The sequence below is a fragment of the Diplodia seriata genome (genome assembly GCF_021436955.1).
Source record: "Diplodia seriata strain FDS-637 chromosome Unknown scaffold_1, whole genome shotgun sequence".
NCBI classification, from domain to species: Eukaryota; Fungi; Ascomycota; class Dothideomycetes; order Botryosphaeriales; family Botryosphaeriaceae; genus Diplodia; species Diplodia seriata.
The window spans coordinates 3,001,450-3,022,840 of record NW_027117308.1 but is presented as its reverse complement, the minus strand read 5'-3'; the positions used below and the strand labels follow the sequence as shown (position 1 = coordinate 3,022,840).

General features: G+C 56.6%; 5 protein-coding genes across 5 annotated transcripts; 4 read left to right on the top strand and 1 right to left on the bottom strand.

Annotated features, from left to right (window-relative positions):
- Positions 1 to 1,415: 1,415 nt before the first annotated feature.
- EFT2 (translation elongation factor 2) lies at positions 1,416 to 4,290 on the top strand (the record flags this gene model as incomplete). Its single annotated transcript, XM_066772385.1, has 6 exons — positions 1,416 to 1,423; positions 1,551 to 1,566; positions 1,630 to 1,687; positions 1,738 to 2,393; positions 2,450 to 4,216; positions 4,273 to 4,290. 6 exons carry the CDS (start codon positions 1,416 to 1,418, stop codon positions 4,288 to 4,290), a joined length of 2,523 nt encoding a protein of 840 aa, XP_066637664.1.
- A 611-nt stretch (positions 4,291 to 4,901) lies between these two features.
- SLS55_000877 (uncharacterized protein) lies at positions 4,902 to 7,761 on the top strand (the record flags this gene model as incomplete). Its single annotated transcript, XM_066772384.1, has 6 exons — positions 4,902 to 4,966; positions 5,022 to 5,143; positions 5,194 to 5,883; positions 5,998 to 7,115; positions 7,239 to 7,331; positions 7,444 to 7,761. 6 exons carry the CDS (start codon positions 4,902 to 4,904, stop codon positions 7,759 to 7,761), a joined length of 2,406 nt encoding a protein of 801 aa, XP_066637663.1.
- A 1,087-nt stretch (positions 7,762 to 8,848) lies between these two features.
- Positions 8,849 to 10,992, bottom strand: CTK2 (RNA polymerase II C-terminal domain kinase beta subunit; the record flags this gene model as incomplete). The annotated part of the gene is made up of 4 exons (XM_066772383.1): positions 8,849 to 9,606; positions 9,681 to 10,020; positions 10,078 to 10,206; positions 10,264 to 10,992. The coding sequence occupies 4 exons, from the start codon at positions 10,990 to 10,992 to the stop codon at positions 8,849 to 8,851; spliced, it is 1,956 nt and encodes a 651-aa protein (XP_066637662.1).
- Positions 10,993 to 13,500: 2,508 nt separating this feature from the next.
- On the top strand, positions 13,501 to 14,790 carry SLS55_000875 (uncharacterized protein; the record flags this gene model as incomplete). The annotated part of the gene is made up of 1 exon (XM_066772382.1): positions 13,501 to 14,790. One exon carries the CDS (start codon positions 13,501 to 13,503, stop codon positions 14,788 to 14,790), a length of 1,290 nt encoding a protein of 429 aa, XP_066637661.1.
- A 603-nt stretch (positions 14,791 to 15,393) lies between these two features.
- On the top strand, positions 15,394 to 16,737 carry SLS55_000874 (uncharacterized protein; the record flags this gene model as incomplete). Its single annotated transcript, XM_066772381.1, has 1 exon — positions 15,394 to 16,737. The coding sequence occupies one exon, from the start codon at positions 15,394 to 15,396 to the stop codon at positions 16,735 to 16,737; it is 1,344 nt and encodes a 447-aa protein (XP_066637660.1).
- Between the last annotated feature and the right edge of the window lie 4,654 nt (positions 16,738 to 21,391).

The following is a 21,391-nucleotide window of genomic DNA, read 5'->3' as shown; positions in this document are numbered from 1 at the left end:
GAGGGTCCTTAGAGACATGGCAAAGCAGGAGATGGGGAGAAAGACAAAGCTCTGATTGCTGTGCTAGAAAGAGTCATTAGAGAGGGGTTGCATAAATGGTTTGCTCTTCACTTGTGGTTCTGCCACCATTCTTGATGGTTCTCGTTTCCGTCTGAGCTAGTCGAGACTGTGTTAAATATTGATGGTTCAACAAGTTGATTTGGTTTAAACCGATGTGATTCGGTATTCCGAAGACCTGCAAATTCACTGTAGAAAGCTCCGTATCATTACGTGTTTCTTGGTTTACAGAAGAACGGATAATATCATAAATGGCGTCAGCTCGTTGTGGATCCGGTAGAATTAGATTGGCTCCCGGAAATCTTTGCCTTCGGTAGCATTGTTAACCGCATAATTCCATATCGTATGAGATTTCTAACAGGAAGGTGATAATGAGATGGTGTGACGACATATGTGGAACGTCGATTGGAAAGTGGCTATTTGGCTATGCAGTTTCATGGGCCCAGGTGATTTAGTCCTGTTATGAGTCAGTGCTACAACAGAGAAGTGGCTCTAACTAGCATGAACGCTGAGGGAAGCAGGTATATCTCAGCGACACTAGGTACTGTCTCGAGTTGCATGACTGGGTGAACCTGCGCCTCATCACGTGAAGCGGGGTTCTGAATTTTTGAGCAGCTGCATCACTCGACCTGGCGTCTGATTGGCTGCGGTACGTTTCCGTAGGGTCAGCTCCATGACTGGACACACACGGCGGTATGACTCCGTGAGGCTGGAGGAGTGAGTCAATGGCAGGCGTGACGACTTTATAAGCTCGCAGCTGCAGACCATTCGTTCGACCGCGGTTTCAACCTGCGCGGTAAGCCGTGGGAGGTTACCGCACACCGGGGCTAAGGCCCTAAACGCCGAAACCCCGCCACACAACCACGATGCGCGTTGTTGTGACTGGTACGGAAGCCGTGGCTCTGGCGATGGATTGCGACGGCAAGAATTCGATTCCACGGTAGTCGTGCGGGTCGAGGAGCGACTTGGGGCGGGGTTCTGGGAGCGTCGTGCGGGCGATGGGCGCGACGGTGGCGGGCAGATGAGCTGTGTGGATTGCCGCGCTCGAGCTCTACCATTGGGCATCGAGTGCATTAAGCGAGCCCCACCGCCGCCCAGAGCGCAAAACCTGTGCCTCCATCATCCCACCCGCTGTTCGACCTTTCCTCCTCCCCACCACATTCGCCCTCGGTCACCTCGAGCTTTTAAAAGGCACGCCCGGCCTTTCAAAAGTCGTTGCTTGATCGCAGTCACCCTCCCAAGGCAGCGCCTCTCAACCACAGCGTTCGCTGAGCGTCGCCCGACACCTCAAAAGCGGGGTATCGCATATTCCTCGAAAAAGTCTTTCCAAGTAGACGCATCCGCGCAACACCGCCAAGATGGTCAAGTAAGTCCAACGCCCCTTCGCCGCCACGCCCAGCGGCTTCCGAGCAGCCCCAGCGCTGTCTCGACGGCCGTCGGGCCTGGCGCGCGACCGCGCTCATGCGAGACGCTTGCTGACAATTCGCTCGCAGCTTCACCGTCGAGGAGGTATGTCCGCCACATGCGAAAGCAACGCCCGCGAATTTGAGTGGAATACTGACATGATCGAAGATCCGTGATCTCATGGACAACCCTGTTAACATCAGGAACATGTCCGTCATTGCCCATGGTAAGTCGCACCGCCGCTGAGGCAGCCCGTCGGGCGCTGACACACCGCAGTCGATCACGGCAAGTCTACCCTTACGGACTCCCTTGTCCAGCGCGCCGGTATCATTTCCGCGGCCAAGGCTGGTGAGGCCCGTTTCACCGATACTCGTGCCGATGAGCAGGAGCGTGGTGTCACCATCAAGTCCACCGCCATCTCCCTGTACGCCCAGCTCATCGACGAGGAGGACCTCAAGGACATTCCCGTCAAGACCGAGAAGAACGACTTCCTGATCAACCTGATTGACTCGCCTGGTCACGTTGATTTCTCCTCCGAAGTCACTGCTGCCCTCCGTGTCACTGACGGTGCTCTCGTCGTCGTCGACACCGTCGAGGGTGTCTGCGTCCAGACCGAGACTGTCCTGCGTCAGGCTCTTGGTGAGCGTATCAAGCCCGTTGTCATCATCAACAAGGTCGACCGTGCTCTTCTCGAGCTCCAGGTCTCCAAGGAGGACCTGTACCAGAACTTCTCTCGTGTCATCGAGTCCGTCAACGTCGTCATTGCCACCTACTTCGACAAGGTCCTCGGTGATGTCCAGGTCTACCCCGACCACGGTACCGTTGCCTTCGGTTCCGGTCTCCACGGCTGGGCGTTCACCGTCCGTCAGTTCGCCAACAGGTACGCCAAGAAGTTCGGTGTCGACAAGAAGAAGATGATGGAGCGTCTCTGGGTAAGTTTTGATTCCGCGGAAATTTTGAACCCTCAGATTTGCTAATTCGATCGCAGGGCGACAACTACTTCAACCCCAAGACCAAGAAGTGGACCAAGGTCGCCCCCGAGGGCGGCGAGCGTGCCTTCAACCAGTTCATCCTTGACCCCATCTTCCGCATCTTCGGCGCTGTCATGAACTTCAAGAAGGAGGAGATCCCCAAGATCCTCGAGAAGCTCGAGATCAAGCTCACCAGCGACGAGAGGGAGCTCGAGGGCAAGCAGCTCCTGAAGGTCGTCATGAGGAAGTTCCTTCCTGCCGCTGATGCCCTTCTGGAGATGATGATTCTCCACCTTCCTTCTCCTGCCACCGCTCAGAAGTACCGTATGGAGACTCTGTACGAGGGTCCCCACGACGACAACAGCGCCATCGGTATCCGTGACTGCGACCCCAAGGGTCCTCTCATGCTCTACGTCTCGAAGATGGTTCCGACCTCTGATAAGGGTCGTTTCTACGCTTTCGGTCGTGTCTTCTCCGGTACCGTCCGCTCCGGTCTCAAGGTCCGCATCCAGGGCCCCAACTACACCCCCGGCCGCAAGGAGGACCTGTTCGTCAAGTCCATCCAGCGTACTATTCTCATGATGGGTCGTTTCACCGAGCCCATCGAGGATGTCCCTGCCGGTAACATCCTGGGTCTGGTCGGTATCGATCAGTTCCTGCTCAAGTCTGGTACCCTCACCACCGACGAGACTGCCCACAACATGAAGGTCATGAAGTTCTCCGTCTCGCCCGTCGTCCAGCGCTCCGTCGAGGTCAAGAACGCCAACGATCTGCCCAAGCTTGTCGAGGGTCTCAAGCGTCTGTCCAAGTCCGACCCTTGCGTTCTTACCATGATCAACGAGTCTGGTGAGCACATTGTTGCCGGTGCCGGTGAGCTCCACCTCGAGATTTGCTTGAAGGATCTCGAGGAGGACCACGCTGGTGTTCCTCTCCGTATCTCCGACCCCGTCGTTCAGTACCGTGAGAGTGTCGGTGGCGAGTCCCGCATGACTGCCCTGTCCAAGTCGCCCAACAAGCACAACCGTCTCTACGTCACCGCCCAGCCTCTTAGCGAGGAGGTGTCCAAGGACATTGAGGCCGGCAAGATTGGCCCGCGTGACGATTTCAAGGCTCGTGCTCGCTTCCTTGCTGACGAGCACGGCTGGGATGTCACCGATGCCCGTAAGATTTGGTGCTTCGGTCCCGACACCAACGGTGCCAACGTCCTGGTTGACCAGACCAAGGCCGTTCAGTACCTCAACGAAATCAAGGACTCCGTCGTCTCCGGTTTCCAGTGGGCCACCAAGGAGGGTCCCGTCGCCGAGGAGCCCATGCGCTCGGTCCGCTTCAACGTCATGGATGTTACCCTCCACGCCGATGCCATTCACCGTGGTGGTGGTCAGATCATCCCCACTTCCCGCCGTGTCCTGTACGCCGCTACCCTGCTCGCCGACCCCAGCCTTCTCGAGCCCGTCTTCTTGGTCGAGATCCAGGTCCCCGAGAACGCCATGGGTGGTATCTACGGTGTCCTTACCCGCAGGAGAGGTCACGTCTTCGAGGAGGCCCAGCGTCCCGGTACTCCTCTGTTCAACGTCAAGGCCTACCTGCCCGTCAAGGAGTCCTTCGGTTTCAACGCCGACCTCCGCTCCAACACTTCCGGCCAGGCCTTCCCTCAGTCCGTGTTCGACCACTGGCAGATTCTGCCCGGTGGTTCCCCTCTGGACAAGACCTCGCTGCCCGGCCAGGTCGTCGAGGAGATGCGCAAGAGGAAGGGTCTCAAGCCCGAGGTTCCCGGTTACGAGAACGTAAGTTTTGAAATGATCCTGCTCTTCCCCGAGCCAGCAGCTAACAGTCTTCGCAGTACTACGACAAGTTGTAAGAGGTTTCTGTCGCAAAAAGATAGAAAACCTTTTCTCAAAAATATCCGGTCTTCGGGGCATCATCAGGAATGCCTATCATCTTTGTCACCATTCCGGAAACGACGGAGGGGATATCGGTATCTCAACGGGCTCAATATAGAGATATGATGGATGATTGGCACGGGGTATTCGTTCGGTAGAAGGCCGACTTTGATGATGTGCTTGATGTCCTTTTCTTTTAGCATGGTTCTTTTTTGTGTATCCCGGGCGCTAGAAATTCACGATATGACACAAAAATGACCTTGCGCTGCGGTACTCGTGGCATCTGCATGCTGTCGGTTTAGTCTGAGTGGCCGCATGATTCTTTGCGGGCACAATCACGTGACATGCGGAATTTCCGTTTTTCCGATGGCGCCTCGGCCTCGGGCTCTTCGTCATAGCGTGTTTGCGGGCGACGATTTTGGGACCATTCATGCGCCCGCTGCCCTCGACATCTTGAACCATTCCACTCACGGCGCAGCACTTCAATGCGAGCTTCCAGCTAGCACCTCAGCAGCTCGGCATACATTCCGTCGCGCAAACCTCGTCGCCTTGCATCCCCACTTAATCACCGCTATCGCCGACCGCCAAGATGCTCATCAGCGACGACGACGCCGTGGTGCTGAAGAAATGGATTGTCAAGAGGCTGGAGGATATGTACGGCTCCACGCTTGTATTCCCTTGCCCAAGCACTGGATGCTGACCTGCTCAGGAACTCCGACGCTGATTCCGACGTCCTCGCAGACTACGTGCTAGCTCTGGTCAGGACTGACGGTTCGGATGAGCAAGTGAAGACCAATTGCTTGGAGAACCTGGAAGATTTCTTGCATGATCGTAATCGCATCCACCCCTGCACCTGTAGGTTATGCTGACACTATGCGCAGACACTGAATCTTTCGTCGACGACGTCTTCAACGCCATTCGCACGAAATCGTACCTTCCGAAAGACACGTCTTCAGCACCCCAGCAAGCGCAAGCCGAATCCCAGCCTTTCAACCCGCCCAGCGGACCCGCCAACGGTAATAGACGCCTGAGCGCACAATTCCAGAACGGTTTTCATGACAGCAATGCAGATCAATCGCGCAAGCGGACATGGGGAGATCGGGCAGGCAGCGAGCAGCGCGATGGTCCGGACTCTCACTACGGCCGCGGCACCGGTGGGGATAGGGCCATCAAGCAGATGCGCAGAGGAAACTACCAGGGTGGAGGCGGCCGGGGAGGCCGTCACGGAGACATGGGCATCGCGGGCGCTGGGCAGGCGGCCATACAGGCCATGCAAAACATGTCGCAAATGCCCAATCTTCCGCCAGGCTTCCCTCAGGTCGACCCGAACAATCCCATGAGCGCGATGATGGCCATGCAGGCGTTGGGCTTCCCTCCTCTGCCGGGCATGCCGCAGATGGCCATGGGCGCGGGGAACAGCTTTGGACAGGGCGCCTTCCCTCACGCGGGCTCGCCGCCGCCGCGGAAGATTGGGGAAAGGTGTCGCGACTATGATACCAAGGGCTTTTGCGCACTAGGCAGCGCGTGTCCGTACGAACACGGCACAGACCCGATCATTGTGCCTACTGATGGTGGGATCGACCTCCGTTCACTTCCTCAGGCTCGCCCAGCAATTCCGGCGCAACCACGTTGGCCGGAACGGGCGATGCCACTCAGATTGCGACATGCTAACTCGCCCGTCCCAGAATACGACCCGAAGAACGCCTCGATCGACACCGACCGCAGAGCCAACGGCCACAGCGACCGCCGTCATCATCACGAGAGAGGCCGTGGAGGTAGAGGACGTGGCCGTGGCGACGGCGGCCGTCGTGGAGGTCGCGCCCACTTCTCCCAGGCAGGACCCAACCACGATCGCTCCATCACAACCATCGTCGTCGAAAACATCCCCGAAGAGAAGTTTACCGAAGATGCCGTGCGGGAGTTCTTCTCCGAGTTCGGCAACATTGAGGAAGTCACGATGCAGGCCTACAAGCGCCTTGCGCTGGTCAAGTACGACGACTACTCGTCTGCCCGCAGAGCGTACGACAGTCCCAAGGTCATCTTCGACAACCGCTTTGTTAAGGTGTACTGGTTCAAGCCGGACCAACATTCGGATGCCAACGGCGCAAACAGCAGGCGTGGTAGCGACGGAGCGAAGAAGGAGGACGAGGAGATGATCGACATGGAAGAAATCAAGCGGAGGCAGGAGGAAGCACAAAAGGCACACGAGGAGAAGCAGCAAAAGCTCAAGGAGGCAGAGGCGAAGAAGGCGGAGCTGGACGCAAAGGTCAAGGCGCAGGCCGAAGAACGCAAGAAGCTGCTGGAGAAGCTGGCGGCCAAGACGGCCAACAAGAAGACCGAGGGGGGGCCCGGCTCGCCGACGATCAAGGGCGGCGACGCGGACGCCGTCAAGTCGGACGGTTCGTCGCCGATGGACGCCAACGGCGGCGCGGACGACAAGAAGGACAGCTCGCAGACGGAGGCGTTGCGGTTGAAGCTCGCGCAGCTGGAGGCCGAGGCGGAGAGCATGGGCATCAACCCCAACGATGCCGGCTACGGCGGCGCGTACCGCGGTCGCGGCGGCAGGGGCGCCTCTTTCCGTGGACGCGGCGGCTGGGTACCTCGCGGTCGCGGTGGCTACGACCCTTCGTACAGGGGCGGCGGCGGCGGCGGCGGATACCGCGGCCGTGGTGGCTACGGCATGCCCAGAGGCGGCGCCGTCAAGCGTTTGGACTTCAGGCCGAGGAGGGTCGTGGTCAAGGTCGGCAACGGCGAGGAGGAGTGGACGCCCGATAGGGACGAGGCGCTGCGCAGCCACCTTTTCGTAAGTTGTTCCCTTGTTCCCTCCCCCTTCATAGTCCAGGACTCCGCAGGCTGGCGCTGGTGAATTCGGGCTTTGGGAAAACACGCGCAAATCGTACTACTGATGCTGACGATCCCTCCCCAGAACAACTACGAGTCCGACAGCATCGACCCGTACCCGGAAGGCGGCAAGAACGCCATGGTCGTCTCGTTCAAGGAACGCTACATCGCCGAGAACGTGAGTTTTTTTTTTTTTTTTTTTCTTTATACTTTTCCCTCTCTGTCCCTCATCATCATGTCGCGACCATTTCGCCCTTGACTAAAACTTGTCTGCGAAAAAACCTATACAGTTCATCGCGCACTCCCAAGACATACCCTCCATCGGCCGCGTCCAGCTCTCCTGGGCCCCCAACCCGCCCAACGCCGCGAGCACCCAATCGAAACTCGAACAATCGTCCGCGTTCTCGTCTAAGCCCGCGTCGTCGGATGGCGGTGCTGACGTGAGTATGGGCGACGCGGCGAGCGTTGCCGATACCGGTGCGGGCGCCTCGGCGGCTATGGCGAGCAGTAGTGCTGGTGGTGGTGGCGGTGGTGGTGCTGTGGGCGGCGGTGGCGGCGCGGAGGAGTTCGATGTCGCGGATGATGAGGATCGGTGGATGGCTGCTTGAGTGTTCTCTCTTTTCTCTGCGCGTTTTAGGTGGGGCGTGAGATTGGAAGGTTTGGTCTCTCTTTCTCTCTCTCTTTACCCTTTCTCTTTTACCTCGTACTTCAGGGACGCTTGTACGATGATGAAATGAAATGAGAGGACAGAGGGGTGCTTGAGTGCGAGCGTGCAGTTGGAAGGGGGTGCCAGGTAAAAACCTTGGGAGGAGAAAAGTGAAAGCAAGCGGTCTTCTTACTATTGATCTGATGTTCTTTCCACGTTTGGTGCAGACCTTTCTTTGCCTTTTTTTTTTCCTTGTCCTTTCTTCCGTTCCCTTATTTTTTTCCTTTCTCGTTTATCAGTGCAAAATGGCAGCATGGCGTGGCGTGGCGTGGCCGGGGGCATGGCGGGGGGTGCATAGGGTAGGCGTTTTGTCCGTGTCCAGTAGGTAATGATGATGGTTGGCGAGCGATGGATGGATGGTCAGAGCATTTCACCTGCGACATGAAGTGAGCAGCAGTCTAAAGTGTCGGATCTGGCTGTTTGTGCTGAGCCGTGCGTGTAGTTTATGGTGTTTCACTTCACTATGCGCTTTCTTGGTGGGAATTCCGTGCTTGAGTCTTGCTTTTCTTCTCATTTTCTTGCCGATCGTCCTTGAGGGCTCTGTTTGCCCTTGTTTCTTTTCTGCTCGCCTTGTATCTATCGTACGTAGGCTTTGACACCAGTTCTCAATGCAGCTTGCGTTGGCCATGCATGCATCAGCCATTCATTCCCCTCGGAGCTGTGACAACGGCTTATGCTCCCACGAACCTTCTCAGAGTATTGGAGTGGCACCGACTTTTTTTCCCCAGTTGCCTGGAACTGCTCAAGGTAGCTAGCTAGCTAGCCGCTCGACCTCTGCGCTTCCAAGCCGCAAAGAGCTCTCTCTCTCTCTCTCTCTCTCTCTCGTCATCCTTCGATTTTCCACTCCCTGTTCCACAGCTCAAGCAAAATAATGACCCAACACCCAAAAGCAAAGGAAGGAAACCCCAGGGTATATATCAACCACTATCAATCTTTCTCATTTTCCCCCATCCTGTCCCCATCGTTTCCATCGTCGTCCTCCAGCTTGCTCACCTCCGTCCCCGTCCCCGATCCCTATTGTCTCGATCGCGATCGCGATCCCTCTCCCTCTCCCTCTCACGGTCCCTATCCCTATCCCTATCCCGCTCCCTCTCTCTATCTCTGTCCCTATCCCTCTCGCGCTCCCTCTCCCTTTCCCTCTCCCTGTCTCTGTCCCGCTCCCTCTCAGCCCCGCTATCGTTCCTGCCGCCGTCGTTGTTCGCGCTGCTGCCGGCGACTTCGACCTCGACCGCGTACTCTTCTTCTTCGTCGACAAAGTAGCGCTGCACCTCCCTCTTCTCGCCCTGCGCGCGCGCCGGGTCCAGCATGAAGCGCACCGTGCCGCCGACGCCCCTCGTGCCGATCGCCGAGATGGGGAGCGTTACGCCTGCCGCGGCCGCTGCGGCGGCTGCGGGAGCGGTTGGCGGGAGTTGTTGGAGAGTGCCGTTCGTGGCGGGGGTGGGGGTTGTGGTGGTGGTGGTGCCGGGTTTGGGCGGGAGGCCGTTGGGGGTGGCGGCTGCTGCGGCGGCGGCGGTGGGTTTGGGAGGGAGTGTGGAGGACATGGGGGTGCCGACGGCGGTTGTGGTGGCAGTTGATGGGGTCGTGGTCGGCGGGGAGGCGTATTGCGTGTAGCGGGGCAGCCGGGCGTCTTTGGATTCTTGGTTCAGGGCGATGCGCACGTTGATGTAGGTGTCGAGCGGGTGGTGGGGGCCGATGAGGCTGGTGTTGCGGTGGTGGGTGTAGAGGTCGAGAAGGTCGAGCATGGTTTCTGGGGGGCGCCGGTTGGGTTAGTCGGATGGTCGTGGGGAGAGGAGCTGTGGGTATGGGTGGGGATGGACTCACCCATGACCTCCGCCCTCGAGACCTTCCACCGCGCGTATTCGAGGGCTTGAACACGCTCCAGGCGCGCATCGCACAGGCGCGCCGCCAGCTCGACACAGGCCAGGGCCATGGCGGCCGTCGTCTGCTTCAGCGGTGCGAAGGTCCGGTACAGGTCGAGCGACATGTTGTACGCCGTCTTGCCGACGCGCTCCTTGGCAAAGCCACACCAGCGCGCCAACTTGATGACTAGTTTTTGCGGCTGACGGCTGCGGAAGTCAAAGCCGGCACCTTCAAGCATCAGCCGCTCGAGGCCTATGATGACCTTTGAGGGCTGCTCCAATTGCTTGAGGCGGGAGAAGCGCTGCATGTTAATAAGTGGCTTCGGATTGTAGACGTGGAGGGGAGGTACTGTGCTTACTGGGTCATCGGGGGAGAGCTGGTCTGCCAGAGGTAGCTTGAGATTGAAGGAGGCACATATGATTTCTTTCGACTTTTTGAGCGTGTCTTCAATCTTGCAGGCTGTGAAGAGTGCAGCTAGTGCAGCTTCCTGGGAACAGTCAGGTAACGTGATCCAATGATAGTCTCAGAATGCGGATATGCTTACGACGATGTTGTACTCGTTGTCCGAGTGGATCAGACGGAACTTGTGGTAGTAGACACAGGCTGTATTGAATGTGCGGATGGGTAATTGCAATGATTTCCTAACGTTGTCGATGAGCTGCACGCCTTGCAGGCGGATGCTGTCCTCCTTGGCCTCGGCCATGCCGATGGCGGCGAGGAATTGCTCGACCTTTTGCTGGAAGACATAGGGCTTCGCGACCTCGATGAAGGAGGGATGAGGCCCCGGCTGGCCGTTTGGGGCCGTCAGCGGCGCGGGAGCGGGCGCCATGGTGGACTCGTCCTCGTCGCTCAGCGGCGTCAGCTGGCCGTACGGCCTCAGGTAGCGCAGCTTCTCGCCGTCTCCGTCGCGGCGCGGGTCGGCAGCGCTCGGCGGGGCTCGTGTGGGCTGCGGCTTGTCGTCGTCGCGTGGATTGCGCCGGTCGAGCTTGTTGCGCGCACCCAACGCGACGAGGTTCGGATTGCCCTGGGCTGGACGGGCCGCGGGGTGATCTCTTGCCCCGGTCGTAGCTCCTCCGCCGCCGCTCCCTTGTTGGCGTGTGGCCGGGGCCGCGTTTTCTCCGCCGGCGTCGTGTCCGCCTCCGCCTCCGCGCCACTGCGCCGCGCCCTTGAACCTAAACTCCTCGACCTCCATCATCCTCTCGTCGCTGTGAAGCGACCACTCGCGCGGGATCGGAGGCCGCCCCAGCGACGGCTTCTTCGTCCGTCTCGTCATCGTTTCTGGAGTGCTTGGCGGACGCAGGTTGGCTGGAGCTGGCCGTGTCGCTACGAGATGGCTGCGGGTTGCGAGAGAGGCTGCGGAAAGCTTGTTCGGGGTGCTTGGTTGGAGCTTCGGGTCGGAGTCGGAGTCGAGCTGGGTGTGTCGCTATGGATTGTGAAAGAGCTGGAGAGAGGGCGCGGTGGCGTTGAGGAAGGCATGGTGACGTACCGCGGTACCAGGGCCACAGCCAGGCAACAAACAACGACCTGCATCGCCGTTTGTTCCTGCATTTCAGGGTCCAAGGGCCCTGCGGCTCAACCCCGTTCGCGCCTTCCGCCGCCAGCGCCTCCCCTACTGTTGACTCGAATCTTCCGCGTCGTCCAGAGTTATTCACGCCATCACCATCCACTCACATCAAGATCCATATCCTGCGAAGTTGTCGCAGCCGCTGACCGTCTAGTCCATCATTACATCGAACACTCAACCTGAGTTTTGAATATCGCTACCGTCGCCTACCCATCGCCATGGCCGATCTCACTGACTCCGGCCATCTCAACTCTGAGGTCTTCTCTTTGCTGGGCCTACCTCCCGAACTGAGAATTATTATCTACAAATACATGCTGGTTCGAGAGAGAATCATTGTCTGGGCGGGCTACTGCTGGAAAACGGAGAACTACCGGAATGGGCATGACCTGATCGCACAAAACCGTGAACGGTCAACTTACAAGTGTACCCTCACCCCTGGAATGCCACTCGCAAGCTACGAGGAGTATAAGGCTCCATCGCAGCGCCATCACAACTGCCCCAATCTTAACATCTTCTTAACCAGCCGTCTGGTTTATGACGAGGCGTCTAAAATATACTACAACGAAAACCACTTCTTTTTCGATTCCACCTATGAGGTCAGAGAGACTATGTCGGTCTCGGCTTGTCACGCGTTTCTTATAGACCGTCCACCTCGGTCTCTGCAGCGCTTGCGGTCCATCGGGCTTATGATCAGAAATTCCTCTTTTATGTCTCCAGTTGCTGACTGTCTGGACGACGACGTACTGGTTCGGTTGACCCAATTCATGCGCGGCAAAATGTCCCTGCATCACCTTACTCTCACCATTTTCGGCTGGCCTCCGGAAATCCACACAATACCCTGGGCGTGGGCAGGAAAAGATGGGGTCCTCGACATTCGTCCGCGCAACTGGTTTGGGGCTTTCACGCTCTTGGACAACCTGAGAAGCCTTGAAATCACACTCATGACATCTGATCACGAGGATTATGACCGTCTCGTGCGATTTGCGGCATTTCTACGTTCGAGCATGCTCATCAACGGAGCTGCTCTGGGGTCGGAAAACATACACACATACCGTCGGCATAGAATGTCTATGTTCCTGATGGGGCACACCGGCCGTGAGATATATCAAAGGATTGCCCCCCGAATTTGCGTCGTGCAATGCCACGACAATCAAGCAGGAAATTCCTTGCTCCCGCCGAAAGCGCACCCTTCGCCAGCGCTCCCTGGAATGAAAGCCACAAGCAATCAACAACAACCCGGTATCTCAGATGTGGACGCATTCGCCGAGAGCATGGCTGCAATGAGTGGCCCAGTGCCGGAGTACCTTGATTACGATTTCAGTGACGACGGCGACAATGATAGCTTGCTCAGCGTGGATGTAGATCATACGAATCTCGGTTACGTCAGAGATGATTCGTACTTCGATAATTTCCCCGGAAATGGCAAGCGAGCTGAATTGTACACAAGGAACTTACGCTGACTTGACTTAGCTAACGAAATGGCGAGAGCGGCAGTGCTCTCTGCTTTGGTTTCGTGGGGAACAAAGAACTGCAAGGCTTGCTTCTTCTGTCTCGCAACCATACTCACGTCATTCGTCTGCGGCTAATCTTTGGACTATTCATCGGATATGGCTGAGGAGAGGTAGGAAACCCGCTGGGCTCGCCGTGTTCCGCATCTCCATAAACGATACAACAGGCGCTCCCAGGGAAAACCTGCGCTTTGTCTTCCACGAATGAACTTTCATTAGGAGATAGAAATGTCACGATATTGATTCTCTACCACAGTACTTTGCAAGATACTTGCTGTCACATGTTCATGAGACTATCTCATTCTCCCAAAAGCACAGGTTTCAGGCTCTATATAAACATTTAGAAGCATGCCTGATACTCACGTAGAAGTGAAGCCCGTACAAGTGCAGCCTCTTGGATGTCCGATGCACGATCGCCTGCTTTGCTGTCTCCGTTTGCACCCACCGGCAACGTGATTACCCCGTTGGGATTAGCGCAGTTTCTTGGGAAATGTCTTGGCATAGGCACCTGCCTATTTTCCGACTGCTCTTGCCCTTACCCTCGCACCTTTTCCACCGTCTTCAAAATCCACCCGGCCGGCCTCTTCGCACTTGACCACCTCACTCTTCGACCACGGCCACCAAACCGCGGTGGCGGCCCATCGTCACCGCGCTGAACCTCACAGCAAGCTCTATGCGACAACGTATGGATCAACCCGGAAAAGTCAAGATGGCCGCACCAGCCTCAGACCCTGAGTCTGCCTCAGAGGGCATTGCCGCGCCTGGACCCTTTCTCCGCCAAGCCGAGGTCACCACCGCACACCCGCATCCCCGCACGCGGTCAACTCACTTCCCCTTCCTCAGCCTTCCGGCTGAAGTCAGGGTCATGATCTACGGATACCTTCTGGTTCTTCCTGACGAGGGAAACATCCGGATCGTGCCCAAGGACGAGGGTCCGATGTTCAGCAACCCATCTGCCCACTGTGATAGCAATGTCTTCCGCAATCAGACGCTCAACATATTGATGGTCAACAAACTAATCTACGCGGAAGCCGCTAAGGAATTCTATTCGGGGACCCACTTCAATTTTGGCAGAGGGCGCTTTGCCAACGGACCCATTCTCGCCTGCCAGACGTTCCTGATTGGTCTCTCGCCCAACATGCTCGCATGCATCAAGTCCATCGAGATCGTCATAAGTATGCCATTCCCTTTCCAACCTTGTTTGAATGAGGATGTTTTCCGCACCCTGATCAACATCCTCAATTTCTTCCTGCCTGCATTCGACCATCTCACTCTCAACTTCTATGGCACGTGTCCAGATATCCGCCGTTTGCCATGGCACTGGCCCACGATCGGATGCCCGTCTCAAAAGTGGCTTGGAGTGCTTCTCACTCTTCGAAAGAGGGGCAATTTGCACATTCATTACAATTGCAACAAGATCACTGATTACGTCAGTGATGATTTTGACGAGGACGTGGATGAGGCAGAACGCCTCGGCGGTATGGTGGCTTTCGTAAGCTTTCTCCGAACTCATCTGCTTAGGAACGCCGACAATCTGGCCAACCGGAACATCCGTGCTCACCAGCGCCACTGGGCTTCCTTCACTTTGGGCCGCTGGAAGAGGAAGAGTGACCGAGTATGTGTAGTCGAATGCCATGACGATGAGAACGGGAACTCTTTGTTGCCACCGCTAGCTCGATCGGCACCACGGCAAATTGGGATCCTTGAAAAACACGCCAAAAACCTCGATGGAGATGCCCGGGGAGCCATTGAAGACAAAGTTCGTGCCGAAATTGACACAGAAGAGTACGCGGACCGGTTGACATATTCAGCATACCGCTCCTATGACCTTGACAACGAGGATGAAGAGTTGGGCCTGTCCGAAACAGAGGACTGGGACTTGAGCGATGACGGAGACAGGGACAGCTTGAACGGTGAAGATCTCAGCGGCATTCGAACCACTTTTACGAGGGACGAGAACTACCTCGAGACTTATGCTCAACCTCCCGGTCAGCCCTAGATAGGGGAAGCGTCTTTCGGCTCGCGGAAGTCGAACTGATCAGATCACGATCGCGGAAAGGGTTTGAAGGTCAGGATCTTGGGGCGGGAAATGGCGAGCACGATTCCAGGGTGATCTAAGTACTATCGAAAGGAAAGTAATGAAAAGTCATGTACCAGACGAGCTCATAAGTGCGATCTTCAAGTGAGGGAAGCCCTCTCAGCCTATCCGGGAAAAGACAAGTTCATTAAGATCTATGCCATGCAAAGCTCTTGATACGCCTGAGTTGGCTCCGCGCTGTTCCAGAAAGCCTTGTTTGTGAACAATTTGGCTCTTATGATTCTCTGTGTCATGCTGTTGTTCTTGGCTGCGGAAAGAGTTTAAGAAAATTTCTCTCCCCCGCGATCCCGGAGTCTTTCCCCGCCTGCGAATGCACGCTAGGCTAGTTGTAAGAGTGCATGTGTTAAGCTTGACTAGCGGTTGTTCAAACACAGAGGCTATAAAGCAACCTCTACCGTCGCTTCTGCTTTATTCATCTACAACTCTCGACCGGGATCGATAAAACGTGACATCAACCCTGACTTCACCTCAAACTCTGCGCAAAGCCGAGCCACCGCAAGCAAAATGGCGGAGTCGCTGTCCCCTGATCCTCCGGACTTCATCCACCTCGTCGATCCCAGTTACTTCGACCCTGATCCGATCGAGCCCTTCCGTCTACTTGACCTACCCAGGGAGCTTCGCGACATGATCTATGAACGCATGTTCATACGTAACCCTGTCTTTATCACTCAAGGCGAGTGTTGGGGACCAGGGCAAAAGAAGCGAAACAATCGCTCGCGGTGGTCCCCGCAGCTCCACTCTAGACAGATCCGCCGGACGACTTTCCTGAACCCTCCCGCCCGCTACTGGAGCTACGACGATCCGCACTTGACTGATGTCGAGCCCAGCGGCAATGTCAACGTCTTTCTGTCAAACCGGCAGATTTACCAAGAGGCGTCCGCCGTCTACTATAAGAACAACTTCTGCTTCATGGACGAGTTCTCTGTGCCGGCTTGCTACACCTTTCTGATGGACCGCACCCCACACGCACTGAAGCATCTCAAGCACATCACCCTCCACATCACCGCCTGGTACGACGGTGCCTCCATGGGTAGCGAGATGAACAGCCAAGACATGTTCGATCTCGTCGGGTTCATCAACCGGAACCTCAGCCTCAAAAGCCTCAGCCTGGAGCTGCAAGGCTGGCCCCCCGACGTCCGCTCCGCCACCTGGGACTGGCTCACGCCGGGCTGCCTATTCGCCCAATACAAGATGAGCTGGATCGGCGCGCTCCTGGAGCTGCAGCCCGTCCCCAACCTCTCTATCGCCATCTCCGCAGAGCACCGCGGCCCTCCCGGCCGCCTCGCCGCCTTCATCCGCCTCCTCCGCAGCTCGCTCTTACAGAACGGCGAGCGCTTGGGATCCCGCAACATCAAAGCCTACACTCGCCACGTGGGCAGGTGGTGCTCCCGCACCGAAGCCGACGGCCAGGTCGTCAAGTGCTACAAGCGCAAAACCACCGATCGCGGGCTCAGGGTGCTGTCGCACGACGACGCCAGGGGCCGGTCGTTCACCGAGCGCCCGCAGCGCGCGGCGCCGCTGTGGGAGGGCGCGGTTGCGAAGCGCGTGGCGCGCGGCGAGGAGCGCGAGGAGGCGAGGGAGCAGGTGCGCGCGGCCGCTGCGGACGGCAGTTACGACGACGACCTCCACAGCTCCCATGGCGCGGAGGACTCGGATGTCTCCGACTACGATGCGAGCGACGACGGGGACAATGATAGTCTGAATAGCCTGGAGTTGGGTGACGATGTGGAGGCTGTCAGGGATGAGAAGTATTTCATGTTCTATCGCGGTAATCCGGATAGGATCTGGCGTCATAAGGACGAACGGTACCGCGTTGGCGCGAGCACTGATGCGGAGGATTCAACGTAGGGGGATTGTTGGACTTGGTGGGTTCCTCTGTGGACGTCATTGCCATTTCTCGGTGACGAAGGTTTCTTGGACGGCGGAGGAAAGCATGTACTGTAAACGACTACGATAGGATAACGATATCTGAAGTGATTCGTTGTACAGTAGGTCAGTGTCAAGGTGATAGACCTTTTATGGAGCTGGAAAATTGCAAGCCAAAGCAGGCGCACGTGTGCGGAAACATGAAGCACGACACCAAACAAGCAGCCTTTTCTTTGATTGCCAAATTAAGAAGTGTTTGCTAAACAGGTACGAGAAGTGGCCAATGTCAAAGTGCGATGAAACAATGATGGAGACAACGACAGCATAGACTTGAATTATGAAATTTCCAAGATGAATCTCCCCAGATGATTTCCTGAGCGCTTCTTGCTTTATTTAGACAGATGAATATACTGAGAAGTAGACGCTTCAGGTGACTTATGTCTTTACGAGGACTTCACCAATAAGAAGTGTTTTCGTGCGAGCACCGCGCCTATGCTCACTCTCGTATTAAAAACTTCAAACAAATTTCCGTTTAGTGCCGATGTCTGCTGAAACGGATCCTTCGCCAGGGATGATTAATTTTGTGCGGGGAAATGCAAACTTCTTCACTCACACCTTCAGGCAAAAGTCGCTCGAGCACAAGGACAAGAAACGAGATGTAGTATGCATGGCCGAGAGACGGCAGGTGCCAAGAATTTCAAATCAATATATAGTGGAGTTCAATAAGCAGGGCACACTGGAGCCACGATTCTGCGCAGCAGCAGGGGTTTGATGGCTTGGGGTGGCGACCTGCCTGTGTGCCCGCAGACGAGGAGGGTTAGGATCTCGGCGGCGGATGATGCTGGGCGCAGATCAGGGACAGTTGCTTGATCGGGGAGGCTCAACGTCGTGCGTCATGTGCCGACGACATTTTGCAATCGGCTTTGCAACGGTTACCGGCGTGATGCTGCCCGTAGATGCCCGAAGCAATACCACCCAGAGCCACAGCTGAAATAGATTGAGGGGACCGCTGTAAGGTGCCCCGGCGATTGCTCGCTTCACTCCCTGTCAGGCCGAACCCGCCGTAAAACTAGGCCCGGATGACGCAGTTGACGTGACAAACGCTTTCCCAGCTGGCATTCCTTCCCGCCACGCCGGACCCGTTTGTTCCGTGCATCATTCGCCTCCGTGCCTCGTGGGGTCTCAGCTGGGCCGGAGCTGAGGCGGACTTGGCTTCGGTTTGCCGCATGCGCCGCTTCGTATATGCCGACTACTGCTGTGGGAGTGTTCTCGGTGCAGACGCCGTGTGCCCAGCCCCAGTGGCTGGGCCGGAGACTTTAATTCCCTCCACCTCGCTACCCCTGTTGGCTGTCCCGTCGATGCTGCACGAGGGAAAAACGCAATAACGGGCAGCAGTAACGGGCACAAGGCTGACCTGATCCAGACCGGGGGCCAAGGGCAGAAATAGCCAGTCAGCCAGCCTTGTACCATCCTCGTCGTCCATTTCCGTCTGCTCGGTTCATGCTGTCCCTCGACGCCGGGTAGGGGTTGGGTTGGGCAATGCGGCGCGGGCTCCACCGCACGCCCGCTGTTTTCTTCCCGGAAAGCTGGTCTCAGAGCGCTTCACAGCAGTCATGCGTCGAGGTACCGGAACGCCGACCACGAGCTGGGGGGAAACACGCGGCGCGTTGGTGCGACCGAAAGCGTTGCCAGACAACAACCATGGTTTCCCTCGTACAGGCTCCAGGTCTGTGTGACGGACCAATGAGACCGATTTAGCAACGGCAATGTCCTGGGCTAGCTGCGCGCCGGCCCAAGACATGCATGCGTTCCATACATTTGCCGTTCGTGGTACGAGGCGCATGTACGGCCATGGGTCCGTAGCCGAGCGAAAGATGGACTCGCACTCGGGTAGGGCAGCGTAAGGCGTCTTATAGACGTGCCGGGGGCCTGTTGGAGTGGGACGGCTGCCTGCGTGTCTTCTTTATCTACTACAACTCTCCCGACGCGCTGCGGGTGTCGTGATACCCGCCCTTGTCTTCCACCATCCACTTTGTCAATTGCTGAGCCAAGTGGCACCAGCCCCGCCGACCCTTCCATCAACCAACTTCTTGTTTCCGAGCCCCGAGGCTGTATAAGTACCCCGACTACACGCTCAAACCTGCGACCTCGCCGATCAGAACCTTCTCTGCCCGACTTGAAACCAACCAACTTGCTTTTTTCTCTACCACCCACCAATTCCACCAACCAAACGCTTTCATCGAACGCCCTCCAAACCTCCAGCCCTGCAGCAAAACAAAAGGAGAAGAAAAAAGAAGGCCAACCAATCAACCAACAATGGGCCCCCTCACCGACACCACCACCGCACTTCCACCCCACACCCACACCCCACCCCCCGCATACACCCCCTCCCCACAACATCAACACCACCAACAACAATACCAGCAGCAGCAGCAGCAGCAACAACAACACCGCCGCCACCGCTGCTACCACACCCGCCCCAACTCCACCCAACCAACCGCCTACATCCCCCGCGGCCACCCGCACACCACCACCACCACCACATCCACCACCACCTCCCCCGCCGCCGCCTACCTCCCACCCTCCTCAAAAGAAATCCTCTTCTACAAACCCGCCGGCCACGAAGACCCCGCGCCCTCCTACTACTCTGAAGACGGCGACGAAGAGGACTTATACGAAGACGTCGACGACGAGGAAGATGAAGAAGAAGAGGATGAGGACGAGGGGGAACAGCGTGTTGTCGTTGTTGCGTGCTACTCGCCGACGACGGCGCATAGTGGGCAGAATCGTTGTGGCGGGACGGGGAAGTTGGAGGCGAGGATAAGGGCGTTGGAGGCGCAGTTGGCTGCGAGTGCGAGGGTGGGGACGGGGAGGGGGGCTAGGGCGGGGGTCGGGGCCGGGGCAAGGGCCGGGGCGGGGGGTAGAGGTGGGAAGTAATGGGGGGTTGCGGTTGCGTTTTGGGTTGTTTTTTGGTTCTTAGGGGAGGGGAGCGGCGGGGGAGGGGGTTTGCGTTGTTTGTTTGAGGGCTTGGGGCGGCGTAGGTGGACGTGGCGGTGATGGGTTGCGATTACTGGGGGCGGCGAGGGATGTGTGTGGTTTGTGGATGGGTGATGAGTTGTCGAGTTGTTGGAGAAGGGGAAGTCTATACCTAGCTCCTGTGAAGGTGAAATGGTTAAGGGCAGCTGTTGAAAGATGGCGAGTTTGGAAGTGACTTCGATCTTTACTTGTCTTTGTTTTCCAATTGGTCAAGCGGAAATGCGAAGTTTAACAAAATTAGTCGAAGGTAATGGATGAAAAAGAGAGAGCAGTAGCGAGCAGAATATATCCCATTCCTATGCGTAAGGAAGACCCCCCTCAGACTATTGTGACGATCTGTTTCCTCCATCCTTTTGACCACCAAGCTTTTACTGTCTTTTTTTCCTCCTTATCCAACTCTGTGATAGGGCTGCATTCAAGACCACACCCAGCACGCTGATATTTGTTGGTTCGTTCGTCGTAGGTAAGAATTAGCAAAATCCCGCCATATCTTTTTCTCGGAGCACCATCCCACATATCGTATTTCGCCACACGGAGAGGTACGACTTCAAGACAGAATACGACCAGCTTCCCACTTCCCCCTTGCAGTACGTCTGGATAAAAGGCCATTATCGTCTTTCCCTCCGTGAGAAGCTTGTCGTCCAGAAGTTCAGTCAAAAAATCCACCTCCGTACCCTCCTCCCATTGCCAAAGAACTCTTTTGAGGCGCCCTTCGATGATTAGTTTTCCAGAAACCACGTCGCCAAAAGGGGCCTTCTCAGATCTCAGTGTTACTTCTGCAGAGAGAATGCGGCACGATTCTTTGGCGCCTATCTCGAAAAGTCTCATACTTCCCCACCATACTCTCCCGGAGACAGAGGCCCAGGACCATGACGGAACCATCCAGCCCTGTGCAGACGCCAAACGAGTAGAGCTCCCAACGACCATCCATGTGCACTCTTCCAAAAGATTTTTCTCCCACATTCCTGCTAAATACTTGCCCTGGTCGGCAAATTCGGCAATGCGCTCTGCGATGGCAGATATTGCGACGAGCTTATCCGCGTCATATGTCAGCTGTCGGGTAATATACATTTCTAGGAGTTCCTGCCACGGGCGCATCTCGAACTTCCTTGGTCCTGAAGGCGGGGAGAGTCGGAGTCGCTGGGGCCAGAGCTCTAGTATCCGATCGTAAAAACGGTGGATTCGAGTTGGATCATCATTCTGCATCCATTTGAAGCCGGGATCGAAACCCACCGCATGCCATGAATATTCATGGACCATGCAAGACACGTTTTGTCCTTTAGTGCAATACCAGTGCACATGACCACATTCGAATGAAAGTATGCGAGGGGAAAGGAGAGTTTCTTGGAGTGTCCAGGCTCTGGTCACAATAGGTGCACTTCCAAGGCTATGCCTCGAACACTTGCCGATGGCTGCAACACCCTTCGAGCCATCCTCTCTTGTAATAGTAACTTTGCAGAGTAGTCCGAACGGATTCAACGTTGAAAGGAATCCATCAGAGCTGCGCGATGACTGTGAGGCGGCGATGGTGACATATGCCCCCTCGAATATGCGCGCCATCTGCGATATCTGGTCCAGCATCTCCTCTTCATCATCCTGG